The 21,810-nt window shown below is 40.2% G+C and overlaps 2 protein-coding genes across 2 annotated transcripts in view; both read left to right on the top strand.

Moving 5' to 3' along the window:
• The window catches only part of LOC123984452, a 17,216-nt gene extending 15,453 nt beyond the window's left edge, over positions 1-1,763 (top strand). The window contains exon 6 of the mRNA XM_046071364.1: positions 1,699-1,763. Coding sequence (XP_045927320.1) covers positions 1,699-1,763 — 65 coding nt within the window. The remainder of the gene's footprint in view (positions 1-1,698) is intronic.
• A 5,692-nt stretch (positions 1,764-7,455) lies between these two features.
• LOC123984117 (LIM domain transcription factor LMO4.1-like) lies at positions 7,456-14,979 on the top strand. Its single transcript, XM_046070812.1, has 4 exons — positions 7,456-7,706; positions 12,339-12,435; positions 13,310-13,468; positions 14,711-14,979. The coding sequence occupies exons 1-4, from the start codon at positions 7,465-7,467 to the stop codon at positions 14,717-14,719; spliced, it is 507 nt and encodes a 168-aa protein (XP_045926768.1). The 5' UTR covers positions 7,456-7,464; the 3' UTR covers positions 14,720-14,979.
• Positions 14,980-21,810: the final 6,831 nt, after the last annotated feature.

Below are 21,810 nucleotides of genomic sequence, written 5' to 3'. Positions count from 1 at the left end.
GTGTGTGTGTGTGTGTGTGTGTGTGTGTGTGTTGGGGATCTATGATTTCATTAGTGTATGTACTGTAGATGAAAAAAATAACCTCTGGGTAAAACGATTGGTCCAATGTGTGTATTGGGTTGTAAATTGCCACAAATCTTAGCTAAATCCCAGGGAAACAGTAGACCAGTGTCTGATGGCTGACAAGACTGATCAGTCAAGCCTTTGAACATATTTTAAAACATACTTTTTTATACCTCTGCATGCATAAAGGGTCAGAGATACTATAATTATTTATTCAACTTGGTAATATTTTCTATTAGGTAGAGCAATTCTAGAGGATCACTCATACTAAAAGGTTTAGAGTGTCACACAATGCCATGGTCTGATACGACCTCTGATCCAACAAGCCTTTGTCCAGGAATAGGCTTGTTAATGGAAACAGATATTCTATCCTTAAATGCTTGCCTTTTCATTTGAATTAAGATGTAATTGTTGTCATGGAGTCCAGAAATAAATTTTGACAGAATAGTTATTCCTGTGTAAGAGCCTACAGTACGAGAGGCATCAGGCACTTGCATTCAGTTTGGGGACAATGAGCCATTATTGGCTGTGTCAACCTGAGACTGCATGTGGCTCCAGACTGCGGTGGAACTATGTTTCTCTTTATTAGCTCCTGTTTTTATTGAGCGCTTTATCAGTCAGTTTGTTACCAGGCCAGAAGAAATAGTTGCTAATTCACCAGCCTTTGTTTTGGGTGAGGAGGGTACAAGTATCTAGTAAAGACTAGGGGGGTTACAACTGGTCCGTTTACTGAGTATGTGCCAGGGGAGTGACGAATTTTCAGTTTTCAACAGCACATATGTCACATAAACATTTATTTGCTCCTAACTGAATAAAATGGTATTTATTAATTTATTCAGCTTTCATAATAATGTACAGTATATAAATCCTAGCCTAGCCCTGAACATTTTAGGGTATTTTTTATTGTAGCAGAGCAGAACTTTACCTGGAGTGCTGTGTTGTCTGAACACGTTTAAATTAAGGCAAATTGTCCTGAATAGCCACACTTAAATGCTGTCATACAGAGAGGCGAGACACGGTGAATTGTACAAATGGGGGCTACTCTTGAGAATGGGGGGGAAAAAAAGAGAGCTTGAGAGAGAAGTTGAAATCACTTTCTCTGAGCTTGACTGCTGCTACCAGCAACCACCTGCAAAATACCCAGAGGAAATGTGTGGATCCATATAGATGCTAGTGAGAAATGCACATGAATGACAAAAGGAGAGACCAACTGCAAGGTAGAAGAAGTCGTCAAGTTAACGCATGAGCTGGTTGACCTAGCCAGAGATTGCTCTCGCTTTATTTTAGTGGAAGCTGTTGTATTCACGCAGACTCGGCCCACTAATTGATTTCACGGCTGGTGATGTGCCGGCCAAAGGAATCTGGCGCTGAAGACAGGAAATACATGAGGAAAAACAGCAGGACCATTGACCATTAAGACATCCTGTGTTCTCTGTATAAATCTAGTAAAATCTTATATTCATGTTACATAATAAGCACTTACATTTATTGCTTAAAAGTCAGTTGCCACGTTGCTAATGGCAGGGGGAAGTCAGAGGTTGAGCTTAATGATAAATTCAGCAACATGATTCAGTTCACTTGTAGACTTACTTATTCAACAACTGTGCTGTGATGTTTTGGTCCTGGTTGCTCTAGATATGCCAGATATCACAGCTCTGGTCAGAGGATTCTCTAAAGCTCATGGGAAGTGTAGTGTTTAGTGCACTCAGAAATCTACATGCACAAAGTCAAGCTTTACCTTATACAAATTGTTTTATTTATTAGCATTTATCAAATAACAAGACCAAAGTCAATCAAGTCATGTTGTCATCTTTATAAATAATTCATTATATCATTACTAAATCACTGCTTTGTAGATGAATCAGTTCAGTAACATTGTAACATTTTAAATATAATTAAATGTTTCTAGAGCAGCAACAACAAAGTCACTACATAAATACAATTACATGTCAAATAAATCATATTCCAGACATCATAATACTAGTTCCTACTAGTTCAATAGTATACTGAGTGATGCCACCAACACTGATACTAAAGTGGTACTTATGCTTTACCAGTGATGAACTTATATAATAAAGTGCAATTAATTTCAATTGTAGAATTTAATATGTGGTATTTGTTGGAGCCATATTGAGTTAATTTATGATATTTTGATTTATGAAATGAGAAGAAGTGTGGCTTTGTTTACTGACCTGCTCCTCCTGGATTCTGCATCACTAAGGCACTGATAGATAGCTTTAAGTAGGTGATTGAAAGGGCCTGTGTGTGAGTTAGATGGGGAAGAGCAACAGTTTTCCGGCTGCAGCGCTTTCAGAGAATAAACTTAAATTGTGTGTTGATCCTTTTATTTTTTTGTAAGCAAAGTCTACCGGAGTGTATAGAGAAGAAAACTATATTGAAGTTACTTTGAACAGACTGTATCTGCGCTCGTGCTTCATGAAGTGTATGTGTTGGCAACTCCTCACCTAACTCCAGGTGGCTTCACAGAAGATTTATTAATGACTTCAGTATTCACGGTGAAAGTATTACCATTCCTCTATATAATTAGGAAGCACTGCATCTGTTGTGAAGGTCTCACTGAGATGGGAGCATTGGGCCTGGCCAATGAAAAACAGGAATTATAACATACTGATACACTTGCACATTTTTGCACAGAGGTATTTGATGAACAAACGGATTTGACTAAGATGTACTGAATAAACTTATTTTTAACTTTATGCAAATCAACTTAATAAAACATTCTTGAATGCCATTGCCAGAATTTAACAATTACACTGCTTTCAGTTTACACCTCTACTCATAATAGGTTGGCAAGGCTGTCCCATTTCAGTGGCTCCTCCAAATACAGTCAAGAAGCTCTGCATGTTTTTGCATTCATTTGGGGGACATGGGTATCTGTGCTCTTGAATTTGCCACAAACCACTGCACTCTGGTCACTTTTGTATATTAGTATCCAGGTTATGATTGAGTTTTTGGGCTATCCCAGTTATGTGTTTGTTCATGTAAACATCATATCCTGTTCTCACAAACCCGGATAAGCCCTTATCCTGGCTTTAGGAAGCCACATTTGCTGGCTGGTGTACTCAGATAAAGCCCAGGATACTGTTATACCTAAACAGGCAGTCAGGAAAACAAAAAATATAATGGATTTTTACTCTACAATCTGAATTGAAAATGAAAGTCTGACACCAGTAGGGCAGAGGGTAAATGTTAACTGTCGCTCCTGTCTTCCAATACTGCTGAGCATATGACAAAGGCAAATTAAGTTTAGCAGTAAATTCTCTAGTAAATGAACCAAACTGGGGTTATCTTTAAGGCTGTGTCACACCAAACCAGGCAAAATGCCAGTGCTCCCATTCATATGAATGGGGTAAGTGCATTTAGGCTGCGGCAGTGGGGACTGCAGAGGATGCTTGAAATAGAACACAGCAGCCCTGAAACAGAACAAAGTTGAAATAGAATCAACTTCTGGAGAAACTCAACCCGACATCACGCTGCGTTGGCAAATCACATAAGCTGGCGAGGAGACCGGAAAACACCCACGGGCAGAAGAACCTTGATATCATGTAGCATTGTAGCATTCTACTGTTTATAGAGCAACTGTGAAGATGGAGGAGAGACTGATCATTCATGACCTCTTACATTAATCGCAGGGCAGTTGCTTGGAGTTGTATCACTCTTCAAGTTAGGATTTCTGGTTAGTATTTCTGCTTGTGCAGAAGAACCACACCCCACACCAGGGGAGATTTTAATAATGAGGTGGGACGTGGGTAACCAGAAAACTTTATCAGAAATGAAAACAGTGTTGAAAATTGGCTTAGAAAAACATTGGGCACAATTTTCAGGCTCTTGTGCAGTGCCCCGTGCACTAATACAGGTGGTATTACAGGAAAAGTGGTACTGCACAAGAGCCTAAAAAACCTTTTGTATTGAATAACTGTTTTGCATGGATAGGACATGTTCTACTGAATAAAAAAACTCACATAGGCATTAATTATTCATTGAACATGTTTTATTTGAAGTCCTGACTTTGTGAATATTCTATCGATGGATATTCTTTATTCAATGTAGAATTAAATACCCTCCTCTTGGTAACTTGTTCTTGCTGTGTTCTAAAGAAGATTCTAACAAGTTAGACTGCATGGGACACACCCCTCTGGATTGTGAAATATTGAAAAATATAAATACACTAAAGATTGTTATTTCATCAGCAGCAGTGTTTATAGTGAAATCATCTAAAACAATATTAGATGACATTTGTCAGTGTACCTTGAGGTTGGGGTTCATATCCCAATATAGTTCATTTAAACGCAAAACAAGACCAGTAACAGAAGCCTGCATACACTGTAAAAAAGGATTCTGTGGTCATATAGATTTGAATTAATGTATTAGGTAAAATATATTCAATATGATTGTGTTTTTGATTTTGAGGCAAATATTTAATTAAATTTCAAATAAAAATGTTTGGAATAAAATCCACCCATTGTAGTTAAATAAAACATAAGCATTAAATAGCACCCAAATAGAGAGAATATTGAGTGAATTCAAATTAATGTAATCAGGCAAATTTTAATTGAAAAGCTTCCTGTCAAGAATTCCCATGATGCATGGCGGTGAAGGGAGTTTTGTTAAAATTAACTAATAAGTCTCCTATTTGTTTGAAATACAAAATGTAGAATATAGTGTTTTTTGTTGGTAATTGTCATTCTTGTGCTGTTTGTTTTTCTATACAGTCTATGGTTTACTATTGAAACCAGGAGTAAAGTGCCTGTTTTATTTGATAAGTTCGGCTGCACTGCTCATGACGGATGTATCAAAAGCAATTCTCTTGTATGTTCATGTCCCCTACCTAGCCGGTGGCCTGGGTCGGCTGCCACCATGCTATCTTCCTAGATGATTAATACTCAATTATATATCGTTGAGATTGATATATATATATACATATATATATATATATATATATATATATATGTATATATGTGTGTGTGTGTGTGTGTATATATATAATATTAGTGCTATTTATACATTAGGGAGTTTATCATTTTCAAATCAAGTCAATATTTTTGTTTAGGTTGTAATTAATTCTGTTTTCTATTTGAATCTACTCATATTAAATGGATAACTATTAAGGGTCTCATTTAATTAATATTTACTCAATACTCAATGTAATCAAGTTGTTTACTTCTAATATTTCATTTGTGAATTAGATAGTTGGACTCACTTTTTCAAGTCATTCAAAGATCAGCTCATTGATGAATAAGCCTTCACTAATAGGAAGGCTTGGTCCCAGTGCATGAGGCTGTCTGTGGTTTTAATGTAGCCTTGGGCTTCTTAACATTGTGTTCCTGTGGCTGATTAGAGCCAGGTGTCTACTCTACAAAACAAGGGTATTGAGGGCAGCCTGCTTCACTGCAGAGGACCAGCTGCTGCAATCTCAAATAATCTTGTGGGAAGGCTAGTCGTAAAGCTAAACATGCCCTCGCTGAAATTAGATGCTCTAGAGGACAAATTGTGCTGCTGTTGCTCATTTGGAAAATGAAATCTAGTCCTGCAATTATTTTATGTTGTTGTTGGCGCTAATTATAAATCATGGAAGCGGCTGAAGAGGCAGTGTTGCTGACTCATTGCTGAGTAGGACACACTGCTGTGGTTGTACTCAGTGTGATTCAAAAGCAATATTATTCCCAGCTGTGCATGAAATCAGTTCAGTTTTGTAACGGAAAAATAAAGACAGGAGAAATACAGTAAATGTTGCCTAATGGCATGGTTGTTACACTGTTTCCACCATGGTGACGTTACTCTTAACCATTTCATTTTGAAACAGTTTGTTTCAGACATTTTGGTTTTGTTTTCATGACGTGTAAAAGAGATGATGATGAAGAAATTAGCAACTGAATCCAATAAACTACGTTTCCAGAAAGTGTAGGCCTCTGCATCCTGTCAGAGAGCAGCCATAACATTTGGTGGAAGACCAAATGCTGCATAGCTTCAAAGATCCTCATCATGGGACATATTAAACAGTTAAATTAAGATATTTGTTGGCGTGTGTGTGGTTTCGTTTGAGTTGGACACACCTTCGTTTGGTGTAAAACAGCAAGTCTCAGATGGGAGTGTGTGTGTGTTTGTGTGTGTGTGTGTGTGTGTGTGTGTGTGTGTGTGTGTGTGTGTGTTAGTTTTCCTGTTGGGGTTTCACATTCCCATACCCCATAAGTAAATAGCCCCAGGCTTTCTACCAGGAAGTTCTAAAACCAATCGATTGGATCTGGTGCCAAGAGCCACAAGATGGGTTGTGTTCCTGTCTCTCTCTCTCTGTACTTTTCTTTAAATTCCCTGCAGATTAAATGTACAGCAAGGAATGGATTTATTTTGGGATAACTTGAATTAACTGTTGGTTCCCTTCTAAAGTTTTTCCTGAAAGAAACACGGGAGTTGTTGCGCTGAAGAACAGCACAGTCTGATCATTGGATTTATGTGACCTGGATATTTAAGTTAGTTAAGTTTGAAAAAAAAATCAAACAAAAATACCAAACATTCTCTGATTTCAGCTTATCCAATATGAAGTTACATTTCCTGTTTTATAACATTGTAAACTGAATATCCTTTTGGTTTTGGACTGTTAATCAGACTAAAAAAGACCTTTGAAGACGTCAGCTTGGGCTCTGGGAACTTGTGTTGAGCATTACCCCTATAGTTGTTGACTTTTTATACACTAAACAATGAATCGATTAATTAGGGCTGTACCCTTTCAGGACACAAATCATTCATTGTATTGGCACTTTAGGCATATGCATGTGACCTTGGCATTTTTTTCCACCTTACCTATGGCACATGAGAAATATATTATTAATGGCCTACTGCGTACCTGCAGGGCAGCTGCACCACATAAACTCCTATAATGGCCTACGTGAGTCTCATGTTTTACCTGTAAGTGTCACATTTTAGTGCTTCATCTGTGATATAAAAACATTTTTCCGCACAGAGATTAAAAGTGTGCATCATAGTCCAGCTCACCATGGAGCGTCTGTCCTGCCCTCTACAGCGGGCAGAGCTGAGTAAACAGTGGAGGAGGTTGTACAGTGTCTGCTTCAAAAGAAGTTTAGCCGACTTTGCTCAAATTCAGCACCGCGCAACAGAAACTCGCACTGCTCTGCGTCGGGGACTCAAGGATGGACTGATTAGAACTTGGTGGTGAAAGGTCACTTCACTGTGACATCTTCCATCATTTCAGTGCAGCAAAGTAAAAAAAAAGCCATGATGTATTTGCAGTAACTATACTAGTTTCAGTGGTGGATAGAGACGTTCATTTCAGAAATCAATTTTTTATTTAAAGATGCCACTGTCCTGCCTCAACTTTTTGTCCTCTCTCCTTTACCTCTCGCCCTGTCTTCAGGTTGTTACAGGATGGTGAACAGCAGGGTGGAGGCGCCCACAGTGGCAGTGATGGGCAGTGGCGGGGGGACAGCCGGCAGGTCATGCGCAGGATGTGGAGGTCGAATAGCAGACCGTTTCCTGCTTTTCTCCATGGAACGGTACTGGCACACGCAATGTCTCAAGTGCTCCTGCTGCCACGCTCAGCTGGGCGAGTACAGCAGCACCTGCTACAGCAAAGGAGGCATGATCCTCTGCAAGAACGACTACATCAGGTGAGCACTGATGTTCGTTGCAAACAGTGGGCTATAAAAACTCAAGTCAAAAAATTCAAAGCCAAAGAAAAGGAGCATATGCTTACAAGTGAGAAGCTGGAACTGGGTGATGTTAAGTGATTTTGCTTGAAAAAGTACAAAAACAATTAATCAGTTATCAGATTAGTTGCCAATTACAAAAGGCACACATACATAAGATATTGTCTGCTAGTTGCAAGACATCATGCAAGTATAATTCTCTACCATCAGGTTACTCTCAGAAACGTCATGTTTGTCATGTAATGTCATGTTTATATACTTTTATCTATTAGTCTTCAAACTCCGCAATGTAAAATGTATTGCACCCATCGTTACAGACTTCTCTTCCACATGCAACGACAGCAAGTGCACCTAATGAATACCAAAATATGACTAAATACACCATGTCTGTTTGATGCTAGCATGGTTAGCTGGTTATCTTTGTCATATGCCAAATTTTGATCAAACGATAACCTGCAGCTTGGGAGCCAAGGCAGTGCCGGTAAACAGGAGAAGGCAGCGTAAGTGAAGACCTAAGGGAAGAGAGCGCTACAGCACGATGTCCACAGTGGACAGTGGACTGCAGGATTTGAATGCAATCAATCAGAATTGGAGAAAAATGTTTACATGCTGTTGACGCCATTTTCCAAAACAGAGATCCCTGGTTAGAATTTCCTCATTTACCTCTTTTCAGCATCAAAACGTCTCTGCAGGAAGTAGATATTCTGCCTGTTGTCATTTAACTGACTCACACTGACTTTGCAAATGCATAGTCTAAATCTAGTATGCAATATTTGTCATCACTATTTTATTTCACGGGAAGTTAAGTAACTTGTTTTTAGTGAAATAAATTTTTTGTCTGTGACAGATAATCACATGGTGAGTGAAAGCAAGCACTGAAGGTTATGTTAAAACTGGTACAGTAATGGTAAACGTGTGTGTGCGAGCTTGTGCCTGTGTTTTGTTCTTTGTAGACAGCGTGCCTGAGGCAGATTGGTTTAACACAGATGGGGATTTTGTGGGTGCCCACGTCTCCGGGGCAAACACAGGGCTGGATGTGGAAAGCCGCAGCTGAAGGCCTGCTGAGGAGTAACTGAGACACTGCAGACTTTGTATATCAGGCCAGTAATGATACATCAGCTTTTAGGACCTCTCGTGAAATAAATAAAGCTCTTACTGTATACTAAAATTACACCACAATCTGCAACAAGATACAGTGCATAGTCATGAGAGGCCGGCTGGGTTTTGAACAAATTCCTTATTTAGTCCACAAGTGAAATGGGTCTGCTATACAGATGTTTCTTCAGGTGTATATTAAAATGCTCCTGATGATGATAATGCTCATGTGGTATTCCAGTAGTGTTCTTCCAAATTGGATGTTGATAGGTTCCTGTTGTATTTGTAACTAGCCCGAGGTTTAACCCCAAATCCCACCGTGTGGGGGGTTTATATTCCTGAGGACCCGATAGCACAGAGACAGTTGTAAAAGACGAAATCACACAACGATTTATTGACACCTTCACAAGAATGTGAGATGGTTTCTTGCTGGTAGTCTTGTGAGCGGGCAGACATGCAGCATGAGCAGAGCAGGCGGGGGAGAAACAGGTGGAACGCTGAATGGGGCAGAAAGACTGAGCTCTCTCACTGGGACCAGAACCTGATGTACTTGAGTTCTTGAGTCCTGTTCTGCTGAAGAACAGAGTTTAGAGAGCCGCGCTTTATATACTGCAGGTCTTTGATTAGAAGTGCCTTTTTTAAAATTCAGTTCCGTTCTGTTGCAGCTTGCACTTCACTGCAGGTTGATTAAGGCAAACACAGTGGGATCATTTCACTAGATTTCAGCTCCAAGTATTTCAGAAGTTTGATAATACCATTCATCATTTAGCATAAAATGTTGATACAGTCGCATCCTTATTATACACTATTAAGAAAGTCCAAGTACAATATCAAGTTAAACATCTGTTACCACAGCAATCATAAATGAGCTGCAAACTCTTTAGTCCGTGTTGTGTCTGTTCACTAGCCCTTAGTTTCAATTGCTCAGCTTGCATTGACGGGTGGTGTGAATTTCTAGATGTTGCCCTGCAGCTTGACTATTATTATGCTATTTGTTTATGGCAATTTCTGCTCATGTGCCAGGTTAGGACTGTTGAAATGCCACTTGCCATTAATTTATTCCGTTCCGTGGCACCAATGCAAATAAAAAGTGTAATATAAAGTGTGTATAAAAAAAGTAAGAAGTGACATGATGAGAAGACGTTTGCATTTAGTGTGGTTAACTAAAGACGCAGCATGTGTTCCTCATGTTATCACTGCGCTCTGGCCCTGTGGATCTGTCAGGTCCAATCCAACAAATTCTGAGACATAGCAAAGTTTGGAGGACCCAACTGTGTGTGTGTGTGTGTGTGAACAGGTACCTGCTCAGGCGTACTTATTAAATGACTGTATGTTAAGATAAAAAATGCATTACTCGCCACTCTGCAGCCATTGAAAGACAGACAGAGCACCCAAACTGGTCAAGTAAGTGTCAGAGGGCATTGGTGTCATGACACACAAGAATGACAGAGGCTTCCTGTTCAAACTTCAGCCTTCTGCAGTTCAGGTGCTGACATGCTTCCAGCCTCTGATAGATGAAGATTAAGTGCTGCTGTGTGCTGCCAAATTCAAAGACCACAGATCTGACTTCTTCTGTGAGGGTTTATGTTTGTCCGCATTTGGTAAATGTTAAATGTGCTCTTTTGTTCACGGATGTTGTCCAGAGTTTATTCTGACTTTTCTCATCAAGGTCCAGATGTCAGAATGGCCGTGGTGTTTCTATTAGATGCAAATGAAATCCAGATGGCTCTGGAAATAATGCGCATGACCTCAAGGTGCTACACAACAGCAAATCCACATGTCTGATGTTGCTATGGCAACACATAAAACATGGCATTCAGCAGGGAAGGTAACAGGCATTAGCTATGATGAGCTTTTACAACACTCAACGACAAAACAGCCTTGCATTGAACCAAAGGTCTGTGTTGGCATTTTGTTTCAGGCCCCGCTGAGATGGTGAAAGATCCAGGGAAGCCAGTTTGAGTAATGGATTAATGAGTCTGAAGGCTAATCACTAGCCAAAGCACTGCACAGTAGTTTTTAATTCAATAAGACAGATCTCTGGGAAGGCATGATGGTAACTGTCACACCCCCGCAGGAGCATGTCTACTCGTACAGGGTCTCAGAAACAGCAGCACAACATCTGCGCCCACACACAAAAGCAAAAAAACACACAGCAGGGAATGTAAAAGGCTTACCTGTGACGACTGCACAGAAATGATTTCACCAAAGTCCAATTTAGTCATTTGCTCTGATGCCAGGTTTTATCTGACTGATAAAAATGATTTAACTCTCCAGCTTTGTCATGTAGGGGAAGGCCTGCCGGACGCCATTCATCTTGAGAAATATGTCACTGGGGCTTAACTTTATCTCCAGTAAGCTGCTTCATTAAGTGCTCTTGGCTCTCTTCTACATCTCCAGCTCCATCTGGACTCTGTACATCTACTAAACACTCCCAATCAGGGCACCGAGCTCTCCTTCATCCGCTGAACACATAACGACTGGACAAAAACAGTCAAATAGCATAAGACATAAAGCAGATCATTAAATTTAGAGAGCTCATCAGCCAACTTTCACCACTGTATGATAAATGCACTGTACCGACCACTCGAAGGCGACCCGCTCCACCTCTAAGCCACAGCCGTCTCACAGGATGAGATGGATAATCTGTTATTGCCGCAAGAAAAGCTGTGGACCACGGGACTAAAAAGAGTGCTGCCTGCACTTGGTGTCTATGCTAAATACCATACCTTTGCTAAAATTATACTCTATATATGAATTAACCTAATGAATTAATACAGGAGAAGCAGCTTGACTAAAGTAAGTAAAATCATTTAAAGGATCGGATTGTATCAGTATCTACGCTAAACAAAGCTCCAACACATATTCTGAGAAATTGTATCATTGGATGTTGTTAAGCCATACTTTTTATTGTGTTCTTTTAGCCAGAGTAGGAACAAAGTTATTGTTAAACTTGCCATGTGGAAGTATTGACGTCTCTCAACCCAGGACAACATAACAAGGTGCAACTTAGGAGAGCCGGCTCAGTTCATCTCACCTAGCCAAACCTTTGTCTCATGAAGTTCACACTGGTCTGTAAAAGGTCAATAAAGCCAGTGGTTCACCTTCCTAGAGTCATTTTATAATGTAACAAATGGATGACTGATTCCAGGAACCTTTTCAAAACTTAGCAATTTAAAGTTTACTTTTAAAGTGTAATAAAATAAATATTAAATACTATATATTAAACTGAATGTTGGCCGTAAAGTCAGAGGTTTGCTTCTTTACAAAGAACAGCATCTGAGCAGCCATATTCTCAATATGTTCCAGTGGTAGTTTCATGAAAGTAGGGCTGCGTACACTGCCTTCTTTGGCGTAACAGGGAGTTGACAAGGGTGACGGATATGGACACCTTAACAAAAAATAAATCAGAGCTCCCTGTCAGAAACATCATTTTGTGAATGTCTATGTGATGTTGCTGTTGATAGTGACAGACTTGTGCCACGGTTTTATTTGCAGGCTGTTTGGACACAGTGGAGCCTGCAGTGCTTGTGGACAGTCTATACCTGCGAGTGAGATGGTGATGCGAGCACAAGGCAACGTTTACCACCTTAAGGTGAGTGTGATTATGTAATCTAATACAACACAAGGTTGTACAACTATTCAAACTACACACATAGAACTTGACAGATTATTAAATTTATATTAGAATATGGTAATATAAAATAAAACCAAATATACTGTTATTTATGTACATACACCTATACACCCAGGAAATAATTCTGCAGTACATTCTTTTTAAATTTGTGTCTGGCGTGAATGGAAACAGCTGCAACAAGACAGTGATGATAACATGGTTTCATCTTCACATAAAAAGTCTGACATTTGGGAAACAGTGTCCGCTTTGACTGAGTTTGAGCATCATCGATGTAACACACAGAGTCCGCCCCCTCTCATCTTGCCAGAGTCTTTCATTCTTTCAGCTCAGAACACGGTTCGTCTCCAAGTGTTGATCCAGGATGTTGATGGAGCAGGTGTGTGTAAAGATGTGGGCAGCACAGTCTCTAAATTCCCATTGCTTGGCCAACCTGAGTCCAATTTCGTCCAAACCTTCGCCAGGAGGGCCTTAAGTCTGGGTTGGGTGGATCGTCTCAAGGTCCGTTGATCCAAACCCTGGCTTCCTTTTCCGATGACTGACTGTATTTCTGTCATAGATAACATGTGACACGTGTTTCAGCAATAAAGCCGGAAAGGAAAAAAATGATTTTTGCTTAGTCCTTTATATCAGATCCAACAGACATAATTCAATGATGTTTCAGCAATAAAACTGAAAAAAGACAAACAATGGAAACAAATGTTTAGAAAAGTTTGAAGGAGTTACCAGCCGCTGCTGCCATTACCACATCATCAGGCTGTCATCAGTGAGTTCATCTTGATAATAACTTGCTGATAAATAATAACACATGAAACTGTTTCTCTTTTTTTCTTAGTGTTTTACCTGTGCGACCTGCAGGAACCGCCTGGTCCCTGGAGATCGCTTTCACTACATTAATGGGACCATCTTCTGTGAACATGACCGGCCGGGAGGAGGTCTGCTCAGTGGACATCCAGCTCCCCTGCAGACCAACAGCATGATGTCTGACCAGAAGGTGAGAGGCTAGTAAGCATTTCTTTATCACCACTGTATTAATATGGCAATCGGGGATGAATGAACAGATGAGTGAATTAATAAGATCAATCAAGTCATCATTAAACTCAATCACAATTAGTGAATGCATCCATGTCTTGGGATAAATATCTTTAAGGTTTACAAAACATTGGCTCTAATGTAATATAAAAGAAGCCATTAAACAATCATATTAATACATACAATATTAAATTTAGTCTGTATTTTACCTTACAAAGGTTATTTCTGTACTCAGCGCTGATGCAGACATGGTACAAAGGGAAAACGGCAGACCTCAAGGGAGGAGTTTCAGTAACTTCCTGTGAGTGTCAGCCCTTAGGTCTGATGTGGTAAATAGAAGTAAAATAAGCACAGAGACTTTTAACAGAAGGTGAACCCATAAAAATGACACCATACCGTCTGAGAGGTCATGTTTGGAGGCATTCTGGATTTGACACCCGGATTGAAAAATCCTGGAGTTAGCTAAGGCAGTTTGCTGCTTTTAGAAATGCAACCTCACAGGAGCATTACCACGGCAATAAACCTGTTAGCTTGTCACTCGAATTAGGCAGCAGTCCCACAAATGAAGGAAACATTGTTCTACAATATATTGGCAGTTTAGGATTAGGCTACAAGGGCTGCGTTTGATTTTATTTGAACAAATTACATGTTCGTCTCCATTAGTCCTGAACTTGATTTATTTTTAAACAACACGTCCCTATCAAGACAATAACAGCATGAATCACCCGAGCGTGTGGAGTCTGTTTCATTTTTTGTGACTGCTAGTTATGGTGGATATCTAGGTATCACATACGGTCTTTGTCAGTCATTCAATATTTATAGAACTGTGGTTACATACACATTTTGAGTTGTAATTTGAAAAGCGATGAGACACAACCAACCAGGCCAATAGTGGTTGGGTTGGAAAGTTTGACTAATCATAAATCAAGTTACCTAAGTTATCTAAATGTAGCAGAAAATCTCCAGCTAATCTGTAAAAGAAAATGCTAATTGATGCACAGTTGATACCCCAACTGTTCCACATTAGCCAGGCACAATGGCTTTTTTGTTAACATTCAACTTTTATTTTGAATTTTTCGTGTTCCCGTCCGGTTTTATAAATGTAATGTAAATGTAAAAACAGGTAGATGGAAAGGCACTTACTGTGTGAAAAACACAGGTTTTACTGGTAACATTTACAACCTCTTCTCTCCAATGTTTCCAGGTCTGCTGAGGAAGAGGATGGAAAACCAAACATGTGCCTTCTCCCCCTCCTTTCTCCTCTGTCTCTTCCTTACCCTCCCCTACCTGTAAATACTGCCATTGGTTGACCGCCCTCCATTCTGATGGACTGTCACTCCACAGATATTCATCACTGCTACTGGTCCAGTGCTCTGTTGGAGGGATGAGGATGGTTGGAATTTATTTATACAGTAGAATGTTGTCTAACGTGAACTGTGGCAATATTACTGATAAGAACTAGCATGGCCGGTGGGGGGTGGGGGGGTGGGGGGGGATGGAAGACTGTCATTTGTGTGATTCCAGCAGAATCATCCAGTACCTTTACCAAGCTAGCCAGTCACAGTGGGCATTGAAGAAGGAGAGAACACTGACAATGTGATTCCTGAAAGAGGTGAAATATTTCCAAAATCACACAGACTACACACGTAGTGTGACCAGTTTGAGGAAACCATCTCCTGAGTCGTCATTTCGGCTGCTGGATGTCTCCTCACACACTCTGAGAGACAGATGTACAAGAAAACATCTACATAGATACTTTTATTATTTTCTGTATAATTCTCTGCGAAATATTCAACAAACAAACACGCTCTGGTGGTGAGGTTCCTACCACAGATACGTGTTGCTTGAATTTTCTTTTCGCACTTTTTGTACAAAACTTTTCTCAGGCTACTTTGCAGTATTAAAGGACCATATCATTTTTTGTGTTTCTTTGTTTTTTTTTCTGTTTTTTTTTTTTTACCATTTTAACCCATTAACAACAAATAGTGGCTGGGTCCTTTATTTACCTCAATGAGAAAGAACCATGCCTTTATTTCTAATTTCCCCTGCTCCCCAGTTAATACAAAGTCAACACTTCTTCCATGTTCACCCTTTGTCTTGATAAATTCAGTATTTTGTCAATTTTCACAGCACACATTACATTACTACTGCAAGAGTCATGTCAGGCCAATTATGCAAGAATCTTTACTCCTTAAAAGTCTTGTGTCCTTCCTGCTTTTAATATGAAAAAACATTGAGCATTGTTGACAATAATAATAATAATAATAATAATAACAACTAGAACTGTAAGCAGTTATAAGCAGGGTCCAAGCCTCCCGGCGCAAGCCGCCCCCCTGGCCCCTTGAGTCGGTCCGGGCCCGCCATGATTTATAAATCACAGAGTTATAACTGAAAAGGGCTTGTGGTTACGGAGATGTGAAATGAATGTATGTCTATGGGAGTGTTATTTGATTTCCAATTAATAGCGCCACCTAGAGGCCGATTGACGCCAAATGTCACACAGGCCTTCGAGAGGGCATGCCACATAAGGTCCCCAAGTTTGGTGTAGATCGGCCATTGCAAACGTAAGATCTGACATGACATCCTGTTTTTAGCGTTTGCGCAAAAATGTCTTAGCTTATAAATCGGCCGTTTTTTGGCGGATTCCCTCTATGAACTTTCTTCAACTTGGTGCAGAGATGGTCAGTGCGACGTTTCGTGCCGATCAGACTTGCGGCTTCGGAGGAGTTAATTAAAATAGGTTTTCCAGTTTTCAGGATTTTGCTAAATGAAACGTCATCGCACAGAGGTGTATCCTATACCATTGGAATCGGCAGTATCCCCCAAACACGTAGACATAAAGTTTATGAATGTGCGATGTAGTGGCGCGTAGTGATGAGGATAAATGTCCTTTGGTTCAAAATCCCATTGAAATGAATGGGGTATTTGAGCTTCCATTATAGCGGCACCTTTAGGCCGAATTGCACAGAACTTTTCAGGTGTCATCAGGGCCCAATTTGGTATCAATCGGACTTGTGGTTATGGAGATATAAAATGCATGTAAGTCAAAGGGATATTTTTTTACATCTTTAATCTGCAATAACCTATGGGCATATTTGGTGCCTGTAGTAAGGGGACCATGCTGCAACAATTCGGCACTGGTTTCATGTCAGTGTGAGTTGTGGTTATAGAGGAACAATTTTTTGGGATTAAATAGCGCCACCTAGTGGCGAGTTGCACCAAATTTTGCACAGGCCCTCAGGGGGGCGTCCCACATTAATGCTCCAAATTTGCTGTCGATCGGCCATTCCAAAGCGAAGATATGACATCATTTCCTGTTTATAGCATTTTTCGCAAACATTTGCTAGCATATAATTGCAACATTTTTTGCGGGATCAAAATTTCCTCTACAAACTTTCATCAGCTTGGTCCAGAGATTATCCGTGCTAAGTTTGGTGTCGATCGGACTTCGGAGGAGTTAATTAAAATAGGTTTTTCAGTTTTCGCGATGTAGCGAAAAAAAAGTCTAGGCGGAAATGGGCGTGGCCTATACCACGAGATTCAGCTCGATCCCCCGACTGCATGGATATAAGGTTTTTGATATACGCCTTCGTAGGCGGGAGTTCCAAGCCCAAACGCGTTGACCTGGCTTATAGCGCCCCCTAGAGGTTGAAGTGTGCAGATTTTTTGCACCTGAGTTACTTGCAGGGGCTTGTACCTACCCTATGAGTTTCGCGTCCCTAGCAGTTACCGTCTAGGCTGCAGTAGTGGAATTAGCGGCGGAAGAATAAAAATAATAAAAACGAGAACGATTCCAATAGGGTTACCTGCTCCGCTGGTACTGGGAACCACGATGCCTTGCAATCGCGGGTTCCCAGCCTACTCGGGCTTGGACCCCTAATAATAATAATGAACATTTCAATTAGTATGAAAACAATATTTCTGTTTACAAAAAGAAACTCAGCTCAGAGTGATGAGAATAACATGACTCTTATTGTACTGATTGAATTAGTGCTCTGGAAATGTACATTGTGTTGAATTTACCCCTGAAGCAGTTGTGGGAGGCTACAGGTAATTCTACCGGTCTCAGTGTTTTGCGACCCAGCCTTTATCTGTTTGTGCTGGCAACTATAATGTGAATACCGGCATACGCTACAGTAGTTGACATGTCAGCAAATGTCGGCATGTGTTTACATAAACTAAAATGGGGAACATGGTAGACATTAGTTGCTAAACATCAGCATGTTAAAGAAAAACTATGGTTTATAACAACTTGAATTTTATTTTTGTAGCTTTGGCCATCATTTCTATTTCATTTAACACGCACTATGATAACTCCCCAAAGTACTCTTGTAACACAGCAGCATGAAGCAGAGATGATCAGACAGGTTGAAAACAAACCCTTCCTTAAACTTTAAGTCGTAGGCAGTGTCCTCATTTAGGATCCTAGTGGCCTGGGGGTAGAGGCTCTTCCTAAGCCTCTCCATGCTGGCCTGGTGAATCCAATACCTTCTTCTCAACCACAGCAGAGGGTGAGATCATTAACAATTCGGCTAGCCTTATCTTACACCGCCTGGTTTAAATGTCCTTTAGGCAGGGTCGGTCACCTTCTATGAGACGTTCAGCCGTACTAACCTCTCTTTGCAGGGCCTTGCTGTCCTCTTTGGTGCTGTTTCTATACCATGCAGTGATGTTCGCTGTCAGGATGCTTTCATTATCTGTGATCAGGCCCACCACAGCTGTGTCTTCAGCAAACCTGATGATGGTGTTGGAGTTGAAAGTGGCTACACAGTCATGTGTGTACAGGAGTTCAGCAGGGGGCTCAAAACACTGCCCTGGGAGTGGATGAGGTGTGTCTACCCACCCTCACTACTATAAAGGAATTTAGAGGTACTATGACACAGGTTTCCCCAGGTCATGTGAGGGTCAGTTGCTGAATTAAAGAAAGCCAAAGGTGACAGCCTGTGACTTTCCAGAACAGTAGGTCAGACTCTGCCTCTCCTTTCTGCCTGTTTGGTCCACTGACTGACACAGTTGTCTTGATAAGGATGCACTGTTTTCCATTTGTTAGGTAACCCAAGATCCAGATTATCTGTGTTTTGTTTCATTACAGACAGACTGACTGGCTCTATGTAGAGAGTGTTGAATGGCACATGTGGCGTCTAGGTAAGCAGAGTCTTGTTTTAAACCAATATCCAATTGATTTTTCACACATGTGAAACCACGAGTGTGGTGAACAACAACCTTGTTTGGACACATGGTGAATCTCTGTAGGTCTAGGAAGGAGAAATATAGGTTGTGGTGTTACATTATATCTGTGTGCTGTTATCAGTCTCCCAGGCCGGGCTCAATAAACAATGCTGTGAAAGTCATCAAGAGTCTCTGAGAACTTCTTTACCACACCTGACACAACCAGGAAGTCCCATGTTGTTTAATCCCAGGTCCTCGAGCTTTGTGACAAGCCTGGAAGGGACCATGGTGCTAAACACGGAACCAATGTCAATGAACAGCAGGTGAGACACGGTGGCGCAAAGGATGTGTGCTATGGCGTCCGTTGATTGGTTGGTTGGCTGTAGTGGGTCCAGTGTGCTGAATAGTGAGGAGCAGACCTTGGTCTTGGTTTCTTAGGTACAGGAATGATGGTGGACTTCTTGAAGGACATGTGCATAACAGACTGAGCCAGGGACAGGTGGAATATCATTATGAGCACCAGCGCTAGTTGATCAGCATATTTTTGTTTGAGGACCAGCCCACTGATACCCTCTGGTCCTGCAGCCTTTCTGGTATTCACATGCTCAGAAAGGGTGTATGCTGATAAAGGTTTTATCAGCGTACAGTGTAGCTGTGCGCTTGTGGTTTCCCTATGCAATGAGGGATTATTTGAGAAATTATGGGTGTGTTCACTTTCAGTTTTACCTCCAAATAAAGTACAATTTGGATTGACCTTTAACTTGTTTACAACCTGTCCGGCTGCTGACATCACTGTCTTCTGAGACTTGGAGTACTGTATGGTATGATGAGTATAACTAATAGAAGTGTTGGCCAGAGCTATGAAAACAATACCCAAATTGAAATTAACTTTATTTTTGCTTTAATATTTGTCATTGTGAGCATGTTAGCATGACAACCACATCCATATTTACATTTATTTCACTACTGTTTAATATCACCAACAAACTTTGGACCTCAAGTTTTATTCATATTTGAATTTAATGGATTTGGTTCTCTTTACAATGAGTATTACCACCTCATTGACTTTTTTTTAATAGTCTATGATCATAGAGCTGCATGGCAGTGGACTCCTAGTCTTGTTAGTTAATTGTTAGATATTACAGGCAACACCACCAGCACAGTCCCTTGAGGCAGCGATGCCACTTAGAATTGATTAAAGTCAGCCTTTAATGTCTCTAAATATCTGTATGAAGAAATGGACATGAAACAAAGTTTTAGAGAAAGGTTTCTAACAGTGGAGGTTCTTCAATGTATTTCATTGTTTTATATTTCCCCAAAGGTTTGTGATTCCAATCACTAAGTTGTTCTGGATTTATAATAATTTTTACACAATTAATCGGTGGAGATATACACAAGGATTCCTGACTTTTTAGGAGGGCAACTACAGGGCCAGGTAAATGCCCTCCCTCCATATGAATGGGTTTTCTTTATAGTGTATCACGATGTACCTTCTGTTCTTCTGCTCTTGATGGTAGTTCCAGACATCATGAATATGTGTAGAGTTCATACAGTGTTTGTAATTGTGTTTGGAGAAAATGTTTCTACAAGAGATTTAGCAGCAGTGATGTATACTGTACAATCTAAATGTTTATAGCAGCAGGGGTCGAGTTTTTACAGTTTAAACTGGTCACTCTAAAGTTCATAAATAAGTGAAGGAAGATTGGGAGGATATGTCCAAAGTGCACTATTATCCTGTCGTGTGCTACAGTGTATTAATCATGTTTTCTGTGTTGAAATTTGTAGGGGGGTTTTCAATCAAGAGAGACTGTGTAAAAAAAGAACTAAAATAATTTAGTCATTCAGCTGTGTCTCACATGTGATGAATGCTTGATTGTGCTGAGGATGATTTGGCTACAGCTACATCAAGTGTGTAGCAACGAGTTACAGATAGCCGCTTCAGACTGAGTAAGAAGCAAGAAACGCTTGTGGTTCTAAGACCAACATGGCTGATTACCCACAGGAATGGGATTTCAAAGGCCTGAGCTGAGGCCATTACAGAAGAAATTAAAGTAGGATGCACTGGAGGCTTGCATGGGCTTTAGCTGCACTCCAGTGTTGCAGTCTAATGAGGCCTAATCTGGTGAGCTGGTCTAATTAAAAGGGAGGGAGCTTTTTCCTGTGGGCAGTAGGCACATCCGCAGCTGTCTGAGGGGGAAAAGCAAAGTCAGATAATTCATTGTTTTCAACTATAAAAAGTGTCATATTTCTCCATTCTCTGTCCGTTCAAATTAAAACATTTAACTTGACATTTTTAACATGTTTGCTGGTCTCTGATCTTTCCGAGGTCTCTACTCTGGTTTGTCATGATTGCTTTTTGGCACAAAATGTGCCTTTTTAAATGAGCCTTTTCATATGTGGCATGGAAACTACAATATCATCTCATCCAATTTTAGGATCACTCCTTTCCCATATTGTTTGTGTGGCTTTTTACAGAGCAGAATTAAAGGCTTAAGTGAAGCACGCAGGACGGGTAGAGGCACACATGAGTAGCCAGCTGTGACTCTTCAAATTAACGGGCCTGGAGAACTCAGCGGCTCCTCTCATAGGGTTAGTCCAATTAGCTTCACATTCACAGTAACAATGAGGCTTTTAATGTTAGTGTTTCAAAGTGCTCTTTCATAATGATGGAGGGTGAACACATTCCTCTGGTTTTTCAGTCATGACTCCAAATCTGAGTGACACCAAGTTTCCTCTGAATCGACTTTAAAGTTGTCTTTGTTTGTCAGCCTGTTGCTTCAGATGAGGAGAATAAAAAATGTACTAATAATGAATACAATAAAATACAGCTTCTACCAACACATTAGCTTTGTGTTCAACTCAAAGGGTTGATTAACCCAAATGTCACTTACCTCTGGTGTAAATGGTAAACCACAAACTAAAAGCCAACATAAAATATACTTGCCTTTATTTAATTAAAATACATACTATCATAGAAAAACCTGTCCTGTATGTAAATTGATATAGAGATATTTGCCAATGTTATTAAGTAGCTGGTTACAGTAAACAATCTCAAAGTCATCTTCTCTGCACAAATGTTATTCAGGAAAATGTTGAAAATGCGAAAACCTTAGGAAATATAGTTTACAACATTTA

Source organism: Micropterus dolomieu, linkage group LG15 (assembly GCF_021292245.1).
Source record: "Micropterus dolomieu isolate WLL.071019.BEF.003 ecotype Adirondacks linkage group LG15, ASM2129224v1, whole genome shotgun sequence".
In the NCBI taxonomy this organism is placed as follows: domain Eukaryota; kingdom Metazoa; phylum Chordata; class Actinopteri; order Centrarchiformes; family Centrarchidae; genus Micropterus; species Micropterus dolomieu.
The sequence above is the reverse complement of the archived record's forward strand: the minus strand, read 5'-3'. Positions and strand labels throughout refer to the sequence as shown.